This window comes from Setaria italica, chromosome IX (genome assembly GCF_000263155.2).
Source record: "Setaria italica strain Yugu1 chromosome IX, Setaria_italica_v2.0, whole genome shotgun sequence".
Classification (NCBI taxonomy): domain Eukaryota; kingdom Viridiplantae; phylum Streptophyta; class Magnoliopsida; order Poales; family Poaceae; genus Setaria; species Setaria italica.
This window is the reverse complement of record NC_028458.1, coordinates 3,147,964-3,166,598: the sequence shown is the minus strand read 5'-3', so window position 1 is coordinate 3,166,598 and position 18,635 is coordinate 3,147,964. Positions and strand designations below refer to the sequence as shown.

General features: G+C 45.3%; 4 protein-coding genes across 4 annotated transcripts; 3 read left to right on the top strand and 1 right to left on the bottom strand.

The window, feature by feature from the left end:
- The first annotated feature begins 2,030 nt into the window (after nt 1–2,030).
- On the top strand, nt 2,031–6,064 carry LOC101766345 (transcription factor UNE12). The gene is made up of 7 exons (XM_004981368.3): nt 2,031–2,362; nt 2,475–2,567; nt 2,686–2,808; nt 3,498–3,563; nt 3,944–4,009; nt 4,095–4,169; nt 5,169–6,064. The coding sequence occupies exons 1-7, from the start codon at nt 2,165–2,167 to the stop codon at nt 5,397–5,399; spliced, it is 852 nt and encodes a 283-aa protein (XP_004981425.1). The 5' UTR covers nt 2,031–2,164; the 3' UTR covers nt 5,400–6,064.
- Nucleotides 6,065–7,059: 995 nt separating this feature from the next.
- Nucleotides 7,060–10,035, top strand: LOC101765934 (cytochrome b5 domain-containing protein RLF). Its single transcript, XM_004981367.4, has 5 exons — nt 7,060–7,567; nt 7,697–8,018; nt 9,074–9,208; nt 9,355–9,405; nt 9,621–10,035. The coding sequence occupies exons 1-5, from the start codon at nt 7,529–7,531 to the stop codon at nt 9,695–9,697; spliced, it is 624 nt and encodes a 207-aa protein (XP_004981424.1). The 5' UTR covers nt 7,060–7,528; the 3' UTR covers nt 9,698–10,035.
- A 1,667-nt stretch (nt 10,036–11,702) lies between these two features.
- On the top strand, nt 11,703–15,061 carry LOC101765245 (rRNA-processing protein efg1). Its single transcript, XM_004981365.4, has 8 exons — nt 11,703–11,968; nt 12,809–12,938; nt 13,043–13,155; nt 13,292–13,418; nt 13,529–13,637; nt 13,731–13,791; nt 13,891–14,130; nt 14,732–15,061. The coding sequence occupies exons 1-8, from the start codon at nt 11,810–11,812 to the stop codon at nt 14,735–14,737; spliced, it is 945 nt and encodes a 314-aa protein (XP_004981422.1). The 5' UTR covers nt 11,703–11,809; the 3' UTR covers nt 14,738–15,061.
- A 1,069-nt stretch (nt 15,062–16,130) lies between these two features.
- LOC101764848 (auxin-responsive protein IAA14) lies at nt 16,131–17,537 on the bottom strand. The gene is made up of 3 exons (XM_004981364.3): nt 17,266–17,537; nt 16,849–17,166; nt 16,131–16,742 (listed from the first exon to the last, which is right to left on the bottom strand). The coding sequence occupies exons 1-3, from the start codon at nt 17,430–17,432 to the stop codon at nt 16,685–16,687; spliced, it is 543 nt and encodes a 180-aa protein (XP_004981421.1). The 5' UTR covers nt 17,433–17,537; the 3' UTR covers nt 16,131–16,684.
- Between the last annotated feature and the right edge of the window lie 1,098 nt (nt 17,538–18,635).

Here is an 18,635-nt window from a genome sequence, read left to right as displayed (position 1 = left end):
GCGGTTAATCACGAGGACCGCGGCATTTGACATTTCTAACCTCGTGAAACCCTGGGCCTTGGGGTATGTATTCAGGTCATATAGCCCATTAGGCCCGTAGAGATTACCATTAGGCCCATGGTCCCGAGTGTTCCATACGCCGGCGAGAAACCGGCTTCCACCACGCCGCCGGCAGCAGCAGGAGAGCGAGTAGCGGCGCTGTCGGTTCAGCTGCCTTCGTCGGCCGCCAGATTGGGACATGGCAGGGAAGCCGCCAGCCGCAGGGCCCGGGGGACGAAGTTACTCGACCCGTTCTTCTCCATGGCCGCGGCCGGTCCGCCGGGGATTCCGCCTGTGTGCCCCGCCTGCTTTGTCTTGCTTGTCCTGCGCTTCCACTGTCAAGGGAGCACTAACGGAGAAATTGAGCTTAACGAACAGACGAATTGGGGGACGGTTCTCTTCTGTGTACTCTAACAAACTGGGAGGCGTCAGAGAATCAGAGATTAGGCGCCAGCCAATTCCGATCGAGCCTTTAATTTTCTTTTTTCATTGGTGGCGCGCGTGAGTGTTTACACGGTAGAAAGGGAGTAAATCTGCGATGATGAGAGCAGCGCGATCTTAAACGTTGGACTAGGTGCGTATCATGCGCATGTACGTACACACGCACTATTTGCGAATGAAGATAGTAATGTGTTGCACTAACCGGCTAAGAAAAAACATCGGCTCTGATTACCGCACGAGAGAATTCCCTATTTGACACTCATATAATGAGTGGTTCCTTTCTTAACCCTTAAAAAATTTTACTTCCTTATTTGATATTGATTTGAACTCCCATTCATTCCGTCAATTAACTCAGGTGAACAGTAACACGTGGATACTTCCACTCTATTTTACTAAATAAAACAATATCAAATCACCTCTAAAATTCATGAAACTTTTATAGTGATATAAAAGATAGAGATGAACTCATTCTAAAAAAACACGCATATATCATTTAAAATATTAAAACTAAAATTCACCAAAATAAGCTACTTTTAAAGAATATGTGTTTTAGAGCATAAAAACACTTTCCAAAAATTATGTAAAAATACCCAATATTCTAATTGCACATTTAAGCAATTTATAAAATTATTATATTTCACAAGTCGCAAATAAAATTTTTAAGTTGTTTAAAAAATATTCTTTTGTTAAATAACTTAATATTTATCTATGTAATTTATTATTGATAATAATTTTATAAATTACTTCATTATGTGTTAGGAATATTGGGTATTTTTACGTAATTTTTGGAAAGTATTTTTATGCTCTAAAATTCACATATTCTTTAAAAATAGCTTATTTTGGTGAATTTTAGTTTTAAGATTTTAAATGATATATGTGTATTTTTGTGTAAAATGAGTTCATCTCTGTCTTTTATATCACTAAAAAAATTCATAAATTTTAGAGGTGATTTGGATGTCGTTTTGTTTAGTAAAATAGGATGGAAGTATCCACGGGTTACTGTTCACCCGAGTTAACTGATGGAATGCATGAGAGTGTCAAACGAGGAATCAAAGTTCAAGTCAGTGTCAAATAAGAAAGAAAAAAATTTTAAGGGTTAAGAAAGTAACAAATCACGAATGTCAGCAAAGACAAATCCCCATCTGGCCGACATGTAAATGCTTATTATAAGCTTGGGTTCAGGGAAATGAAATGGTCACGAAAACCATATGCTGGCAGTGACAGTGTGACGCATCTTAAACCTCATCAGAACTCTAGGCCTTGGTGGTTTCTAAGAGAGAGAGAGAGAGAACTCTAGGCGGCCTTGGGCTCTCTATATCTCACACGTTAGGATATTGGGCCCCCATTCTGGAAGCGTGTACTCACTCACTCTTTTTGGGTTTTGTTAAGTGGATCAGTTTCTGCTAAACGAAGCTCATTAGGCCCATATAAGATATCATCCTACCCCGGCCCATGGCTGACATTTCGGCACACATGTGGCTCAGGCCCACCTTGCTATGGCACGGGGGAGAGTGAATAAAAGGCGAGGGAGCGAGCGACCCACCCACCATCACTCCTCGATCCCCACTTCACTTGCCGACGAGCAAACGGCCTCCGTTCCGGGCCGTCGGCGGCAGCCGGAGAGCGACGCCGAGCAACCAATTAAACCGTCGCCAGCGGGCGCAGTGGGCCCGTCGTCGGGAACATGGCCGGCCAGCCGCCGCAGGGCCCGGAGGACGACTTCCTCGACCAGTTCTTCTCCATGGCCGGCGGCTCCTACTCCGCCGCGGCCTCAGGGGGCGGCCGCGCCGCGGGGGACCAGCCATTCTCCCTTGCGCTCAGCCTAGACGCCGCGGCCGCCGAGGCTTCCGGGAGCGGGAAGCACGGCGAGGGCGGCAAGGCGGTGAGGGCCACCCTCCCTCGTCTCCGCTTTCCCCCCTTTCTGGCTTTAGCCTTTGCACCAACCAGACGAGCGCGCGTGTGCTTTGTGCTAAGCTTCTCGCTCGCCTCTGCAGGATCGGGAGGCCGTGCAGCTCCCCGGGCTCTTCCCGCCGGTGTTCGGCGGTGGCGTGCAGCCGACCCACCTCCGCCCCAGCCCGCCTACCCAGGTACTATGCACGCTGCAGCAGAGGTGTGAAAATCATGTGTGTTTTCATGGCTTATTTTTCTGCCTTTTCCGCCTAACCGTGCCGTTTTTTCTTTTGTGGTTTCTCGTTGGATTTTTAGGTGTTCCACGCACAGCAGCCGAAGCAAGGTGGGGCGGCTGTCGGGCCACAGCCGCCGGCGCCGAGGCCGAAGGTGCGGGCGCGGCGTGGGCAGGCAACTGACCCCCATAGCATCGCAGAGAGGGTAATAAAACGATCTCTGCAGTTAAATCGCGTGGCGGGTCTTCGGTTTCAGAATTATTTTGTTATTGTGATCTGAACTCAATAGCCTGACACTTTTAAGGGGATCAAGGGTTACATTTCGGTATAGTGTTTCTCATGGTTTAGAATTGGGTTGCTGAGTGCTTTCTCCTATCCTCCTAGGCAGTGTTTGTTCGACATGCACAGGCAATCGTTTGCCCCATGTGCCGCTTTGCACTTTGTGATTGAGTAATCAGCTTCGAATTGTCCCATGTCCTGTTCCGAATGCTCTGCATTTCCTTTCGGTGCAAGCAATCAGTAATCAAGGTTTAAAAATGGCTGTTTTATTAGCTAGATAATGGGTGGCGGTTTGGCAGGGGCATGTGGTCTTTTCCCCCTGAATTCTCACAATTGCTATGCCACAACTGCATGTTACTGAAGTTCAAAGCAAGCATGTTATGGTGCAGTTGTGGGCATATTCTTTTTCTTCAAGGACCTGCTTGCTTTGAACTTCAGTAACATGCTTCTAGTAGCAGGAGAATTATGCCTGCTGCTTGTGCTTATACTTATACTTATGGATACCCACCTAGTTTAAGATCTGCGGGGGGGTTTTCACGTTTCATTTGTTTTCATTTTACAGTACTCTTATCTGCTTATTCAGCAGTATTTTGAAACATGTTTGTTCTACTGCAGCTAAGAAGAGAGAGAATAGCAGAAAGGATGAGGGCCCTACAGGAATTGGTGCCCAATACAAACAAGGTAATAATGTTATCATACTTGTAGGTGTTATTATAAAGGTGTGACCCTATGGTGCTATGATTCACATGCCTGCCATTCACAGAATTCAGCAAGTGGTCTACGCTCATGGTGTGCTGAAAATATTATACTATTTTGTGCTTCTTGTCGCCTTGACAATAAGTCTTGCGCTTTTGAAGAACTTATTGTTATCTCACCTGATTATGCTAGACGGGCTTAGTATGCCTTTGCTTGAGATAAGGAGGCATGTATCCGCAGGATTATGTTAATATTTGGGACGACACTTGATTTTGAATTCCCAGATCCAGAGTTTCTTTCACCTGTGATATGAAAAGATGACATGGAGAAAATTCTGATATTATGATTCATTTTAAACTATGCAGACAGATCGGGCAGCTATGCTAGATGAGATCCTCGATTATGTGAAGTTTCTGAGGCTTCAAGTCAAGGTGCAGCACATTTTGCTAATATATTTGAAGCATTAACCACCAATTGTGTTACTTGTTTGATGGGACCTTGATTCTGTAATGTTAGGTACTAAGCATGAGCAGGCTGGGCGGTGCTGGTGCTGTTGCGCAACTGGTTGCTGATATCCCTCTTTCAGTTAAGGTAAGCCTGTGATTTGTGACTAATGCAGGATTATGGAGTATTGCCTTCTGATAATTCCACTTTACTTCCATGTACATAGATTAATGGAATTTATCAGCACAAATCACTCTTGATTTTTGTTCTGCTGTATCAAAATCAAGTCATCATCATATCACCACAACCATGATAAAAATGTTGTTCTTTTGTATGATTTTATAGATCTTAATCATAGTTTTCAACCCTTAATCATTGCTACTTGCTTGTCAATTTTTTCATTTTGCGAATTGCTGATTGTTCATCTGATTGGGAGTACATAGGCTTGTACTGGAGCTTGGTCTTCAAACTCAACAGATTCATGATCTTGATTTTTATACCGACACTTGATACTTATTAGAATTGCAATTAAAACATGTTCGGTTCAAATATGTTAGGTATCTTGTTATCAGGATACAGCATGCATTTGTTTTTTCTCTTGCGAGAATAATTCCAGTTCCAATTTCTAAATGTCTTTAGTAAATTTGTCATTGGCATATATATTTCTCTTGTTGAAGTTTCTATCTTGCTCTTTTCTAGGCAATGGTGTTGAAAGTGGAATCCATTCATCATCTTGTTTCAATCATGACTTTTTTCATTTTATGATAGAATTTTTTATGTTACTACAAACTATTTCTACTCCTTGCTTTCAGTGACAACCACTGTAGGCCCTACAGTTCAAACCAATGAATCATTTCATCTTTACTATACAGCAGCTAGATGAAGCATGTTAGCCATACTTTCTTGATTTGCCATCACTATCTCTGTGTCGTCTACTTTTTTGATCAGTATGATTCAACTTAGGCATATGCCCTGCTTCAAAGCCCAATCTCTGGTGCCTTGCATATCCTCAGATTGCTATGAGATTCCTTTCTTTCTTGAATGATCATTTCATGAATTGAAAAATGAATTTGAGTGTCGTTTTCCATCTCTATATTTTTTCGTATCTGTTGGTTGTTGAATTGGATCTTGCTTTGATTTCGTTAGGGGGAAGCAAGTGATAGTGGGAGCAAACAGCAGATTTGGGAAAAGTGGTCAACGGATGGCACAGAGAAACAGGTCGCAAAGCTGATGGAAGAAGACATCGGGGCAGCGATGCAATTTCTCCAGTCCAAAGCACTCTGCATGATGCCAATCTCGCTCGCCATGGCAATCTATGACACACAACATTCACAGGACGGCCAACCAGTGAAGCCAGAACCCAATACTCCTTCTTAGTACAGTAGAGCAGCCATAGCATGCATCCTTACAATTACAACTACTAGCAGGTGTCAACCTATCAAAGTGTAAGATAAACTGCTGGTTTCGATTCACTAACAAGGAGGCAGGAAAAGACCTAAAAGATCCTCTCCACTTGAGGTTGTACCAATGGTATATGATATCACCTTCCCTTTCCAATCTTTTTTCAAAGGTGCTTTAATTGCAAGGATATGGTAAGCAATAACCTGCTCATGCTCCTACATCTTTCAATGCCCCCTATGAGTGTGAGTGATGGAGAGAGCTACTAAAGAGTCTGGCATGCTCTCATAATGTTTCTTTCCGGGTCTGTAGTGCACTAGCCATGCACTTTGTGGTGGGGACTGCTTTTTCGGTAGTGGGTGTATGGACTAATCAAAAGGGATTGATGTATGGGTGTGTCTGCGGCCTGCACAAATGGTTGACAAAATTTGAATACAAGATGAAATGGAAGATGATGTTGATAGCGATGTCCGTTCTTCTCCATTTTTTCCAAAGTGGAGAGCTGAGGCTTTGGTCAATGGAGGCTGAGCATGCGTTTCGGCGTGCTAGTGGGTCTGCTATCTACGTGCGATACTTTATTTCTATTGATCCACACTCTTGATAAGAACATTCTTATAAAGTTGGGATGAGATTAATCCTTAAAAGTATTGGCATCCTCTGTGATGAGTTATCTTCTGCACCATTATTGTTCTGCATACTAAATTTGTGGACAGCAGCTGTTTTTACGCTGTTCACTGCCAGTAACAGCGTGTTCACTTGGTTTGTAGACGACTTCTGAGAATCTAAGATCTGGGAAAATTGAGCGATTGCATGACTTTGATGGTTTGCTAAAGATACTGTAAATAGTTCACCGACTTGTGTGTTTGCTTCTTGTCAATAGCTCATGAGCTTTATTAATGACTACATGCCCCTCAGATTTTTCCACAGAGCACTTTATCCTTAGATTGATCTTTTTTAAAGTTAGGTTGTTTGGTGGGATTGTCTCTGCTATCTGGGAACGTTTGTGCTAAAGAAAGGGTCTGCCCAACTTTTATTTTTGCTAGTTTGGAAATTGAAATGTTGGGTTTCAAGAAAGAGTGTTGCCCTCATGTCTGCTTGAGGTGTTGTATTTTTGCTGCCATCGTTCGATCTGTGTTGTTAAAACAATTTCTAGTTGGTGTTTTTGTCCTCCCAAATGGTGTGTTATACTAGAATCCTGGAGTTATATCTGTTGTGTTATGCTAGAATCCTGAAGTTACATCTGTAGTGTTTATCTGTTGTATCATAGGAATAGCTTCACACTCGCATGATAGAACTACTTTGGTGCCTTTTGTGCGTGTGAAACCTGATACTGCTACACATGTTGCTCCACGCTCGGCGCTCGACGCAGCTTAAAATGTCCCTGGATCTGATGATGCCTTGTAACATCGTGTTCTTTCAGTGGTAGCGATCCGACTGTTTCGCCACGTAATGCTGTCTGATTGTGTCGCGCGCGCCTCTGTCTCCTCGCATATCATTTGGCACTTGGCAGAATGCCAGAATGGCAGGAAGGATGTTTCCATGTTGGGCTCTGAAACCGCTGAACCCGTTGCTAATAGGAAATTGAAGCTGATCGTGCCAGATGGTTTGTTTGCCTGTTTCTCTGGTGCGTAGTGGTCTGGTGTGGTGTGAAGTGTTCATGCTGTCGCTTTGATGAGGTTGCTAACTTGCTGTTGAGTTTCTGACCGTCGTCAAGATGGATCAGTGCAAAATTAGGAGGTGCCTGAGCTCCGAAATGCGTGCGTGAACACAAAGGTCCTCTGAGACTGTGGGTAGCCCACAGCTTTCCATGGCCCCAGTTCGGTCTAACACCATCGCCGCGTCCCCCGACCGCGTCGAGAGCATCGCCCTGGCGTCGAACCTCCTCGCCGTGCACAGCACCGGCGTCTGTCCTGTCCACCGGCCAGCCGCTGACCCCGCCGTCTCCGCGCAGGCCCCGCGCCTATCGCCTCCCCGCCAGCCGGGCCGCGGGAAGCCCGGCCGACGCCGATCCGGTCCCCGCCTCCCTGGCAGCCTGCGCGCCGCCCAGTGAGCCCACAAATACGTTGCTGGCTTGGGAGTACACTAGGACAATTTACTTTGTCTCGGAGATGGCTGATGGTGATTCATCTGACTTCACCTTCTGCAAGGTATGTCTGCTGCTTTGACGTTGTTAATGCTTCGTATCACCCCTTAGCATTGGTTTTCCTGATCCCAAGTTCCTCATGCTTAATTAACCCTGTTTTGTCCACTACTTTTGTGTTATATCTGTCCTCTAGGTTAGTTCTGCAGAAAATGGTGGACAATTAGGACCTCCTAAAGCCATTCCTGTGTCAAGCATTGAAAAGAAGAATGCCACGAAAACTAATGATTCAGATAAAGATAGAAGGTCTGGTAGCAGCATCAGCATCAATACATCGACGCAAAACTATAACATGAAAGATCCAGTTACACAAACAAGTAGTGGAGCAGAATCAAATGTGCCATCTCAGGGAGAACCTTCATCGAAGAAACCTGTAGTGCGAGCAAAAGTTCCTTTCGAGAAGGGCTATAGCCAAATGGATTGGCTAAAGCTGACACGTACGCATCCTGATCTAGCAGGTCAGCTGTACAGACTGTAGTTGGTACTCTTTGATACTTTAATCATCTTTGGTAGTTTGGCACATCTTGTTATTAGTGTTATGGCTTGACACTGCTGCATAATTAATGCCTCCCCGAGGCCTGTTGTGGGGTCTGGGAATGACAGGTTAAGGGATCACAACCATACTTTTTAATGTTTTTAGTTAACTGACATGCCTAAACTCATGTCTTTTTACAGCAATTCGAGTTAATGTGCTATATTTTTCTGACGTGCGGTTTTGTCGAAGGGAGTGGGGAGGTCCTACATTTTGTGTTGGCTTGTTTGGTCCTTAGAGGTTCCATCAGTATAGAAGATAGCATTGCCAGGTTTAGAGATTTAACGTTTACCTTGTTGGTTGGGATCTATTCATTTATTTAACTTGTTATTTTTTCCCTGGAGAAATTGCCTTTTCTAATTGAACTGTTGTATGATGTGACATTCATGCCTTGGTATATGTTGTTAGACTCTGCTGAACTTGATTTGGATGAATGAGGGGTCTACTGGTATACTAGCTCCACATCTATGTGTTCGTCATATGTTTAAGTTTTGTACCCTGATGCCACTGGGTTCAAAGGGTCTGAGGCTGTCATTGTACTCAAGGCACAGTGATGTCTCCTAGTGATGAAGGTGTTTGATGAAAAAGCCAATGAGATTATTTTTATTTTGTAATTTTACTGGCAGGCACATTAGTCTTGAGACTTATGTGTATTATCTTCCAGTGATTTTCTGAGACAAGTTGGTTGTTGAATATCTTCCCTGCTTAAGCAATAAAATGTTTACTCCAGGGTAAAATTATAAACAGATAGTGTTAGGCAGCTAGACAAAGCTTACCTCCATAATGTAAAGCTTTTAAAGGTTAGCTCATGATCTTTAATCATGTAGATAGCTGAGTATCACTGAGGTTGATCAGAACTAATGCTCACATTGTAGTTAATTCCATGTTTTCTTGTTTTTCCTTCCCTGCTTACCAGTGTTTTCCCCTCAATTGATTACAGTGATAATTGATGGAACAATGCACCTTTCCTTTCTTTTATAGGGCTTAAGGGGCACTCAAACCGAAGGTTAATTTCTTTGGAAGAAGTTAAACAGCATAAAACGGGAGACTGTATTTGGACAGTTCTTAAAGGTCGTGTATACAACATTGCTCCATACATGAAATTTCATCCTGGAGGTAATCATTTTAAACACATGCATGGTTATTCTATTACAATTTCAGAACCACCAGACTCCCTTTACATACTTTTCTGTTGGACCTTCGAAGTGCTGTGCATGATGTATGTTTTCTTGTCCTTCACCATATTTTGATCATGTTTGCAGGAGTTGATATGCTTATGAAAGCCACTGGAAAGGACTGCACTGCTTTGTTCAGTATCCTTCTATAATTACTTGCCGTACTGTCACTGAAAATATCTTGCTGCTTGTTGTTGACTCACTCTGGAACAGGATTCTTTTCATGCAAATTGGTGCAACCTTGTGGCATACTCATACAATCCTGTTAATGCTTCTGATTGTTTAGTGTCTAATTGTGATTGTTGATTGTGGATGCGCACATAATTCTTGATGGATCCTTGACTTTGCTATAGATAAATACCATGCTTGGGTAAATGCAGAGTTCCTGTTGGAGAAGTGCCTTGTCGGATTCCTTGATCCCAACGAGTAGATCTGCACAGTTCGGGCCAGAATAGCATCCAGTACAATTTATGTACCCTTGGACTCCTGGTGCAGTGGTGCTTATGTGCATTGGTCGATGAATATGTGATTATTAATTTTGTTTCAAAAAGGAAGAGGCAGGAATAAATTAAGTGACGTGTACAATTTGAGTATCATTGGTCCTGGAGATGAGAGAAAATCCAGCAGTATAGTATGTCCATAATATACAAGGTAAACTACAAGCCTGACGGAATATATGCAGGCACAGCAAGAGCATTGTCAAAATGATGGCCAAACTTAAGTCCCGTTGAATTTTAGGTTATGGTTGAATGCATATGTTCATTAAAACACATGATTTACATATGCCTAAGTTAAGAAAAAAATCCTTGAGCATTTGTGCAAATGCTATTACCGCGATGGACTATTAAAAAAAATGGCGCTTGGAAGAATTTTATTTTTACTCAGCTTTTGTGTAGCACCGCAATTTCTCCAGTTCAGGTGTTAAAAGTTGCAAAAAAAATATCAAGTTCGACTTTTGTTAAAAAGTGGCCATGGTTTTTCTGGTTTATTTATGTACCCTTTAACTTTAATTGTTAATTCTGTTTTATGAACCCTTTAACTTTAATTGTTTAAAGTCTGTTTTTTTAAAGGTCAAACGGCATTAACTGGACCACATGGAGGGGTAATTTAAACAAATTTTCCCCAATTGAGGAACTGATTCAGCATCTGCCATCCTGTGGTGCTTCAACCTGCTCCAAACACTATCTAGAAAACTTCGAATAAATGAATGAGCTTCCATCGTGCTCCGATGAACATTCAAGTACTAAAATTCACGAAATAGAGTTTATCCATGTAAAAAGAAATATTTAGATTGCTTAAGCTACGATTCCTATCACTACAAGTCTATACAATACCGTTAGCCACGTTGCCCTGATAATGCTCCATTTACTACTTGGGGTGCATTAAATATGGGCAAAATAGCCAATTTCTTCCAAACCCTTGCTCTCGGTCAACTTCGTCCCCCAACTCTCAAAAGATCCAATTTGGTCCTCGAACTCTAGCATTTCGGTTCAATTCCATCCCTCATCCAAGGTGGCTGTCCACGTAGGCACACCACATCACCTGAGCGCATGGTCCGTTGTTGTAAATATCCTATATGTCCTTGTGCCTTTCATTTTTTCCCTTCCCTCCTCACACTCTCTGTGTTCCCAACTGTTTTACCCAAGTGTTGTGACTTGAAAAAGTTCTGGAATGCTAATGCATTCCTGAACCCAATCCAATCCTTGGTGAAGAGGACGATCCCATAACCAACATACTCATTGGCACCACATACAGCAGTAAATTGCAAGGGTTTAGAGTTTGGTCAGGGCTTGGTGATTTGCCTTAACTTTTGCAACACGGTTGGATGCGCCAACCTCAACAGCATGCTGAAGCAGCTCATTGTAACGGTAGTCCTGCTTCTTCTTTCCCGGACAAAATGGGCACCTAAACCTGTCACTACCCAGCCTTGCCATAGGTTTGCCGAACTTCAGGTTCAAGTACGACTTCTCAGCATAGTCATCCATGTCTGTTTCACTTAGTTCTGATGATTCGTCGGAGTTGCACTCCATTGTAGACTTAAGAAAGAGCTGACTGCTTCAGAACAGAGAAAGTGTGAGGAGGGAAGAAAAAATAAAACAGACTGTTCGCTTCAGCTTATCAGTCACCGAACAGTGTTTTTCTCTCACAACAAATCAGCCGTTTTAGCTTTTCAGCCGGCTTATAAGTCCAGCTGAACAGGCCCAAAAGCATGAGGGCATATAAGATATTTACAACAACAGACCCTGCACCAGGTGATGTGGCGTGCCTACATGCAGCTAGCCCGGATGAGGGACGGAATTGACCTTAGAGGATTAAATTGGATCTTTTGAGAGTTGGACGACGAAGCTGAGGGAAAAGTTCTAGGACGAAATTGGTTATTTTGCCTTAAATATGCACTTATGCAGGCAGGCCCAACATTTCTGAGGTGGGCATTGGCGGCATTTGGCAACACTTTTGCAGCGAGACGCGCGAAACCGCACGACCCATCCGGCCCAATCCAAGCCCCACCCCTCCTCCGCTGTCTCCGCCTAGGGTTCCGGCGATGGCGCACGGCGGCTACCCGCGCCGCGGCGCTGCCGTCCGCCGGCCCAAGTCCTCGGCCTCCGCCGCCGTGGCCGACCGAAAGCGGAAGCGGGCCGCCGCCACCAAGACCGCCTCCCTCAAGAACCAGATCCGCTCCACAGAGCGCTTCCTCCGCAAGGTACTTGCCGTTGCCGAGCCCCGGGGTCTCCTCGGTCGAGGTCGGGACCCTCTCGCTGCTCTTTGTTCGGCCCCATGATGGGGTTTAGCTGTTGCGTGTGGAGCGGTGGGTGTTTGGCTGGGAACCTCTGGGTTTTCTAGTTAAGTGATTGAAACATTTCGCCAATCGTAGGTTGGACTTCAACTAAACATGGTAGTTTGGATGCGATGATGAATTGCTCGGTTACTAGTTATTTTTCATTGATTGCTTCGGAGGCATATTGATGGTTCAACTGAGGCCTCCGTTTGTCACATTCGGCTCAGTAGACTAGTTCATGGTGTAGCTGGATTACTGCTCGTTCAGGCAGCTTATAAATGTGCCATTCAGTATTGAATACTGATTGAAAGAACTAACATATGAAATGTTAAGTATGCTGCTCAAACTGATTGGTCAGAAAAGGTTATGAAAGGTCTGTGTTTGTTCCTGTCAGAGAAGTGAGGAAGCATAATTGAACTTGATTTAGAAGAGTGTAGTCATGACTATGCTCATGCCTCTTTCTGTGCATCTACTACATATAGTTAATTGTAGGCAAACAAATTTTTCACTTCTATTGGAAACAAGTAGGAATAAACTGACAATTGATTTTATAATTCACCTCTATCAAAGGAGGTACAAGCTTAGTCTTGCCTGCACTGTTCTAAATCAAGTCCATTTTCTTTGAGCTATATTTAAGGAGGTAGCTTGTCCATTTCTGTTTTCATGGATCAAGATTCTTTTCTATTCTCCAATTATGGCATTGAACCATAGCCCCCTTTTTGTCTAGCTATGGTGATATGTTAATGCTATATGTTTAATTTTCAGGACCTTCCAGATGACGTTAGGATTGCTCAAGAGAAGAAACTTGAAGAACTGAAGAGGCAGCAAGAGCTTCAGAATCAACTGGCTGTTCAACGGACAGTACAGTTGAGAGATAGGAAGATAAAATTCTTTGGTACGTTATTACTCAGCTGGTTTGTTCCTATCCATCTCTGGTGCCTTTCTTTTCTGCCCGTCTGTACTTACACTCTTGTTGATGTTGGTGTCCAAACTACAAAGAGAGGCGAAAGATTGAGAGGATGATACGGCGCCTTGAGAAGCAGCAACGTTCAAATGGTGATGATGTCAGCAATAAGCTGTCAAAATTGCGAGAAGATCTTGAATATGTTAGAGTAAGCTTCTTACAGTACTGCCTGATGATACAAGTATCATTACAACTTTTTTTTGCTTGCTGAATCATTTTCCCATTGTCTATCTGAACCTGCTTGAATTTTGAGCTAAAGCTTATGTATCCGTACTCGTGTGTAGTTTTTCCCAAAGAATGAGAAATATGTCTCACTATTCGCTGGAGGGAATAACGCGGATGTGGATAAGTGGCGTAAACAGATCAAAGAGAATCTCATGGCTGCTGCTGCGAACGGAAAAGATTTAGAAGGTGCATGTTTGTGTTACTATTTCTCTTGATGACCTTTGAAATTTGTACTGCCCATTTGACTGGATATCTAGTACGTAAATTACTGAACTCTATTCTTGATCATTCAACAGAGACAGCAAGCGATGATGATACCTTGGATGTGAGTGATGATGACTTCTTTATGTCTGGAAGTTCAAGTGATGAAGAGGCTGATGATGAGTGGACTGATAAAAGTGCTAAGTATGATTCACAAACAACAGCTCTTCTGTACTAATGAGTTCTTATTTCTTTTTTACTTGGTGTGCTAATATTACTAGTACTAACCTTCTGCAGGGAACCAGCTTCCAGTGCGGGTAGGGCAGCATCTGGCATGTCAAGCGATGAAAAGAACCAGGTAGTTTTATAAGGGGCTGTTTTAGTTTTCTTCTGAGTTCTATCAAATTCGTGAAATTTGTGTTTCCTCGTATGTAACCACACCTATTCTGTTTTGCAGCGTCAGAGAGATGCTCGAGTTCTTATGCCACCACCTCGCTCATTAGCACCAAATAGAGCCAGATCTGCAGATAAACGTGTGATATCAAGCTCAAGCAATACTTCTAACAGCACAAGCGGCGAATCATTTAAGAATAGAAGAGTACCAAATCATCCTGGAGATCATAACAGCAATCTGAGTTCAAATTCTGACGCTCATAAACCACGTCGCAAGAGGAGGCATAAGAAGAAAAAGAAGCTGGTATAACCTTACAACCACACCATGGACCTTTTTATGTATCTGTTAATGAGGTCATATTTTACGTAACAGAAGATAACATGTTTCTAAAACCTTGCATCCATCCTGTTTTCTCGAAACTTAGGTTTGAGCTCATTTGTCACCGTCACAAGAATTACATTATAAATTATAGTTCTTGTGGTCCCTTGGATGATGCTGGGAAATCAGTATTTTGCTATCATATATGCCCAAACAATCGAAGTCTATCTGTTGTGTGGGCACCCATAAGGCTTGGGAACTGTAACGAGTATTCATGCATTGCACAATTCACAAGTGGAGATCCACACAAACAGTAATTGTAATAAAATATTGATACCTTGGACACTTTTTTTTTCAAGATCGTAGAAAGGGAAATCTTGCCACATGATGTTTGTGTGGCTAAATTAGTTATGCTTACCAATCTTTAGACAAGTTGGTCATCGCATCTGCCTAGTTGGTTTTTCCTTGTCCTGTTTGTCTGCCATAGAAGAACAGTTAGGGTGATTAGATGTCTATTGTACTTGATGATACTTATGTTATTAATCAATATATGCAGTCTCATGGTGCTACTTCTGTACTTGAACAGGCATGAATATTCCCAAAGCGCTTCAATCTTGGGGGGCGGAAACTTGAGATTCCCAGCAATATTTGACTTTCAGCCTGGTCAATTTGTTGGAAAGGGAAAAAAACACAGTATGTGTGGTGTGCCTGGGCAAGTTGATGATTTTGTATGCTCTCTCCTGGTGTAAAACGACTTCTGCATCCATTTGTTCACGGATATCACTTACAGTGCCTAGATTTTGCCATTCCACCAAATGCTCGTTTGGTTTTCTCGCGAAATTTCATTTTTCATTCATGATCTCCCATTAACTCATGGTACTGGAATGGTGGAATAGGGACAGCTCCATGGATTCAGGACACCCTGTGTCTAGTAGGTCCGAAAGGGGGATGCTTTCATCCTTGCTAGCTGCTACTTGCTAGGCTGTGAATTGGTTGCCTGCTGGCTGCTCCCAGCACTCTGAGATCTCATGACCTGTATGCGTGATACGTCTGTTGCATTGTCCCCCAGCTGTCTGATTCGCATCAACTGTGTGGTTGTGGGTCTGCTGCGCGCTTGTCCGTTGCTGAAGCGTTTTCACCGTCAGTTGCAAGTGACGGCTTTTACTGTTGCACTATAGTGCTCTGATTTTCCCCTTTACCGAGTGGTGTTACAGTGCCAGTAACGTTTCGTTGTCGCCTGCCCTCACTGCCTCTGAATTTCTCGTGCAGCCATGCCTTTGGATCGCATGGCCCCTGGAGGTCCCGGCTGCGCTGCAGTGACATTCTGGCTGCGGGTCTCCTCTCCTGGTGCCGTCGTCATCGCTCCTCACTCTCGTCAGGGATTCCCCTGCGTCTTCTGCTGTGCTCTATGCTACGTGTCGTCACTCTCAAGTGTTCATGCGGTAGGCAGTGTATGTGATGTATCTGTTTGTTGCAAGGAACTTTTACTGTTTGGACGCTTCCGTCGTTATTCGTAACAAAACAAAAGACCAAATTAGAGGGGATCGGGGAATGCGTGCATGTTTCTTTTTGGAGATCTGAATGCGTGTGTTTGCCAATTTCTGGCACGAATCTTTGGTATCATCAGTATAGAGATGGTTGCGGCAATGCACGGTTGTCTTTGTGCCTGGCCATCTACGGCAGTCTTTAACGGCAATCTCCCTGCTGTACCAAATTAGTTGTGAGCGATGGCCATTGATGGCTATCGGTTACCAGAAAGGACTCTGTCGAGTTTGCTCAGATCTGATGCCTTCTTGCCATGTTTTCGTTACGACTTTTCTCTCGTGAACTTCGACGGCATGCATGCTCTGAGGAACGATGCCCTGCAAGTGGGAACACATGAAGAGACAATGAAAAAGAAGCAGCTTTATTATCGGACAGAACAGTTGGCACAGAAGTTTTTGGTGACTTTTGCTTGTCACCAGGACTCAGGAGACACCAAAAAAGAAAAGAAACTGATACGATCTTATTTGAAGTCAAATTTCCCTCTCTTTCCATTCACATATTTTTCAAACTTGTTCACTCATACAAAAAGGGAAATTCAAAAATTACAAATGAAAAGCTTCAGCCTATGTACATGTACAAATCCTAGTCCATCGTCCCTCCGCCCTATACTGCTACTTGGCTGAATGTCTGATCTGCAGACGATCTCAGCACTGCCCATCCGTCCGTCCATCTGATGGCACGTAGCCTGCATACTCCGCCTCAATCCGTGAACCATCACGTTCTTGTGTTCGTGTGTATGGGCTAGCTGGCCGCCGCCGTAGAACATGATGCACCTAATAAGCATGCACGTATGGGCAGGGCACCCTCCCCATGCAGGTAACCCCAACGCCTTCATCAATTCCATGTCTGTAGATCGATATGATGGAGCACCATGCGCGTATCCACCGAACGATCGATCGATAGATCTCTCGCCGTGAGTCTTGACCATATATGCATGTCTGATCCACGCGTCCGACAAATTCTTGCATGCTCGCGATGGACGTAGGCACTCCGATCATCTTGCTTCGGAGCTCCTCATGATCCTCAGCTTCTTGCAGGAACAGATGAACATACTGCAAAATCCAAAGAAAATTATGGCAAACGCGTCAGATCAGCTGATTCCTCCGAAGCATGGAGCTAAGCTAGCTAAGGTATACAGAGATCTTGGTGTGTACTTACTCCCATGGCACGTCGCCGGCGAGCATGAGGTCGCCGTCCTTGTCCTCGTAGGCGACGGCGAACTGGCAGCCAGCATCGGGCGAGGAGGAGGAGAAGCAGCCGAAGAGCGCGTCCAGCGCGTCCCTCAGCTCCCTGTACCCGCCGTAGGTCCGCAGGTCCACCTTCCGGAGGTAGGGCGCTCCATCCATGCTCACCTTCACGTAAAGGCCTCCCTGCTCGCCGCCCTTCGTCCTCCTCACCGAAGCCGCCGCCTCCGCCGCGGCGTGGAACGCGTTCTTCCGGTACGCCCTCACCGGCGGCCACCCCACCACCTGCACCCTACGCGTTAACAAACACACAAATCGTCAGCTCAACTTGCCGTCGTGGCCTCATGGGCGTCTGTGAACCTGTGAGCTAGAAGAATCGAGGAGCACTTACTTGGAGGCCGGTGCGGCGTCGTCGTCATGGCCACCCGTCCCGGAGGCCTCGCTCTTCACCGCCGACGACGACCGTTTCCCCGCCGCCGGCTTCCTCGCCGTCGGCTGCACGACCGTGACGTCGCCGCCGGGCGGGCCAAGACGCAGCTCCGCGTCGATCATCTCCATGGCCGACTGATCCAACAAGAAAATGGATGCAGCTAGCGACGAACTCGCCGAGAAGAGCCTTGTGAAGATGCTTGGCTTGCACTGCTCGTCGTTCGGTTGCGTGCCTTGGAGGCTGGCATATATAGAGGCGGTTAGTTAGCAGCTAGCAGTTGCGTGCTCTAGTCTATGGCAAGCTAGCAAGCTCGTGCCATGACACGTCGCTAGGGTATGGCAGGTGGGGCCAGGGGGACACGGAGGGCCGGCCGTGGGGGCCAGGGCCCGGCCGACAGGTGGGGCCTGGGAGGCGGGCCCAGGTCGGGGGTAGATTCCTTGCGATGCCCGCCCGCCCGTTGCCGCGGGCCGGCAGCGCATGTGGGTGCGGCGGCGGGGGCCCGGCGGCCGGGTGGGCCAGGCGCTGCCACCAGAGAGGCAGGCGGGGCTCACACGTGTCGCGGCTCGGCCAGTCTGGTCTCGCTTGGATGGATCATGGACGGGCCGTGGGCGCATGCAACAGCGCCCAGCTCATGGGCCACGTCGGCGCGTCCTCCGCGGTATACGTAAACGACGACGGACGGATGGGTCTACTCTGTCTGGTCGTCGTACGCGTAGAGCGAGCTAGCGATGAGACGGTACAGTAGATTCCTGGCGCTCATCACGCAGAAAGAGTAGCAGACAGAGCCAGCCTGGCATGGAGACATGAATCGTTCGTAACCTTTTTCTTTTACGGTCTTTGTAATAAAACCAACCTTGTCAAAATCTGAAATGCATAGTAATGTGATCTCTTCGAACAAACCTTGAAGCAAAGCATGTTCAGATCAATGATAAAAACTCATTTTATATTCAGTTCCATTCGGTAAGATTTATTCGAACAAAATCCTTAGATCCCAAACAGTGGCATTCGAAATATTTGATTCTGTTCGAGCTTGCTCCTGCATAATCAGGCTAGCTAGTCCGGCAGCATGTTCGCTAGGTGGTTGTGCCGGGAAGAACAAAATCAAATATCCCTGCCGGGAACCAATTCAGAAGCAGGAGCAATGATAAAACCATGCACGGCAACCAGCCACGCGATCCTCGGAGCAAGCAAACAAGTGCTCCTCGTATCTCGCCATATGCCTGCGGCCTGCCCAACGATCGACGGATCCATACGCCACCATTGCATATGCGCCCCCAAGCTGATCTCATAATCCCATCGGGCGAGATGCCCCGTCCATACGCTTGGTATGA

What these genes read in the sequence shown, in the direction of transcription:
- LOC101765245 (XM_004981365.4), top strand. Translation starts at nt 11,810, where the DNA reads ATGGCGCACGGCGGCTACCCGCGCCGCGGCGCTGCCGTCCGCCGGCCC. An exon ending in TAGGAAGATAAAATTCTTTG is followed by an intron (nt 12,939 to 13,042) that starts GTACGTTATTAC and finishes CAAACTACAAAG; the next exon opens with AGAGGCGAAAGATTGAGAGG. An exon ending in AAGATCTTGAATATGTTAGA is followed by an intron (nt 13,156 to 13,291) that starts GTAAGCTTCTTA and finishes ACTCGTGTGTAG; the next exon opens with TTTTTCCCAAAGAATGAGAA.
- LOC101765934 (XM_004981367.4), top strand. Translation starts at nt 7,529, where the DNA reads ATGGCTGATGGTGATTCATCTGACTTCACCTTCTGCAAG. An exon ending in CTGACTTCACCTTCTGCAAG is followed by an intron (nt 7,568 to 7,696) that starts GTATGTCTGCTG and finishes TCTGTCCTCTAG; the next exon opens with GTTAGTTCTGCAGAAAATGG. An exon ending in GGACTGCACTGCTTTGTTCA is followed by an intron (nt 9,406 to 9,620) that starts GTATCCTTCTAT and finishes ACTTTGCTATAG; the next exon opens with ATAAATACCATGCTTGGGTA.
- LOC101764848 (XM_004981364.3), bottom strand. Translation starts at nt 17,432, where the DNA reads ATGGAGATGATCGACGCGGAGCTGCGTCTTGGCCCGCCCGGCGGCGAC. An exon ending in GACGCCGCACCGGCCTCCAA is followed by an intron (nt 17,167 to 17,265) that starts GTAAGTGCTCCT and finishes GTTAACGCGTAG; the next exon opens with GGTGCAGGTGGTGGGGTGGC. An exon ending in GCCGGCGACGTGCCATGGGA is followed by an intron (nt 16,743 to 16,848) that starts GTAAGTACACAC and finishes TGGATTTTGCAG; the next exon opens with TATGTTCATCTGTTCCTGCA.
- LOC101766345 (XM_004981368.3), top strand. Translation starts at nt 2,165, where the DNA reads ATGGCCGGCCAGCCGCCGCAGGGCCCGGAGGACGACTTCCTCGACCAG. An exon ending in TTCTGAGGCTTCAAGTCAAG is followed by an intron (nt 4,010 to 4,094) that starts GTGCAGCACATT and finishes CTGTAATGTTAG; the next exon opens with GTACTAAGCATGAGCAGGCT. An exon ending in ATATCCCTCTTTCAGTTAAG is followed by an intron (nt 4,170 to 5,168) that starts GTAAGCCTGTGA and finishes TGATTTCGTTAG; the next exon opens with GGGGAAGCAAGTGATAGTGG.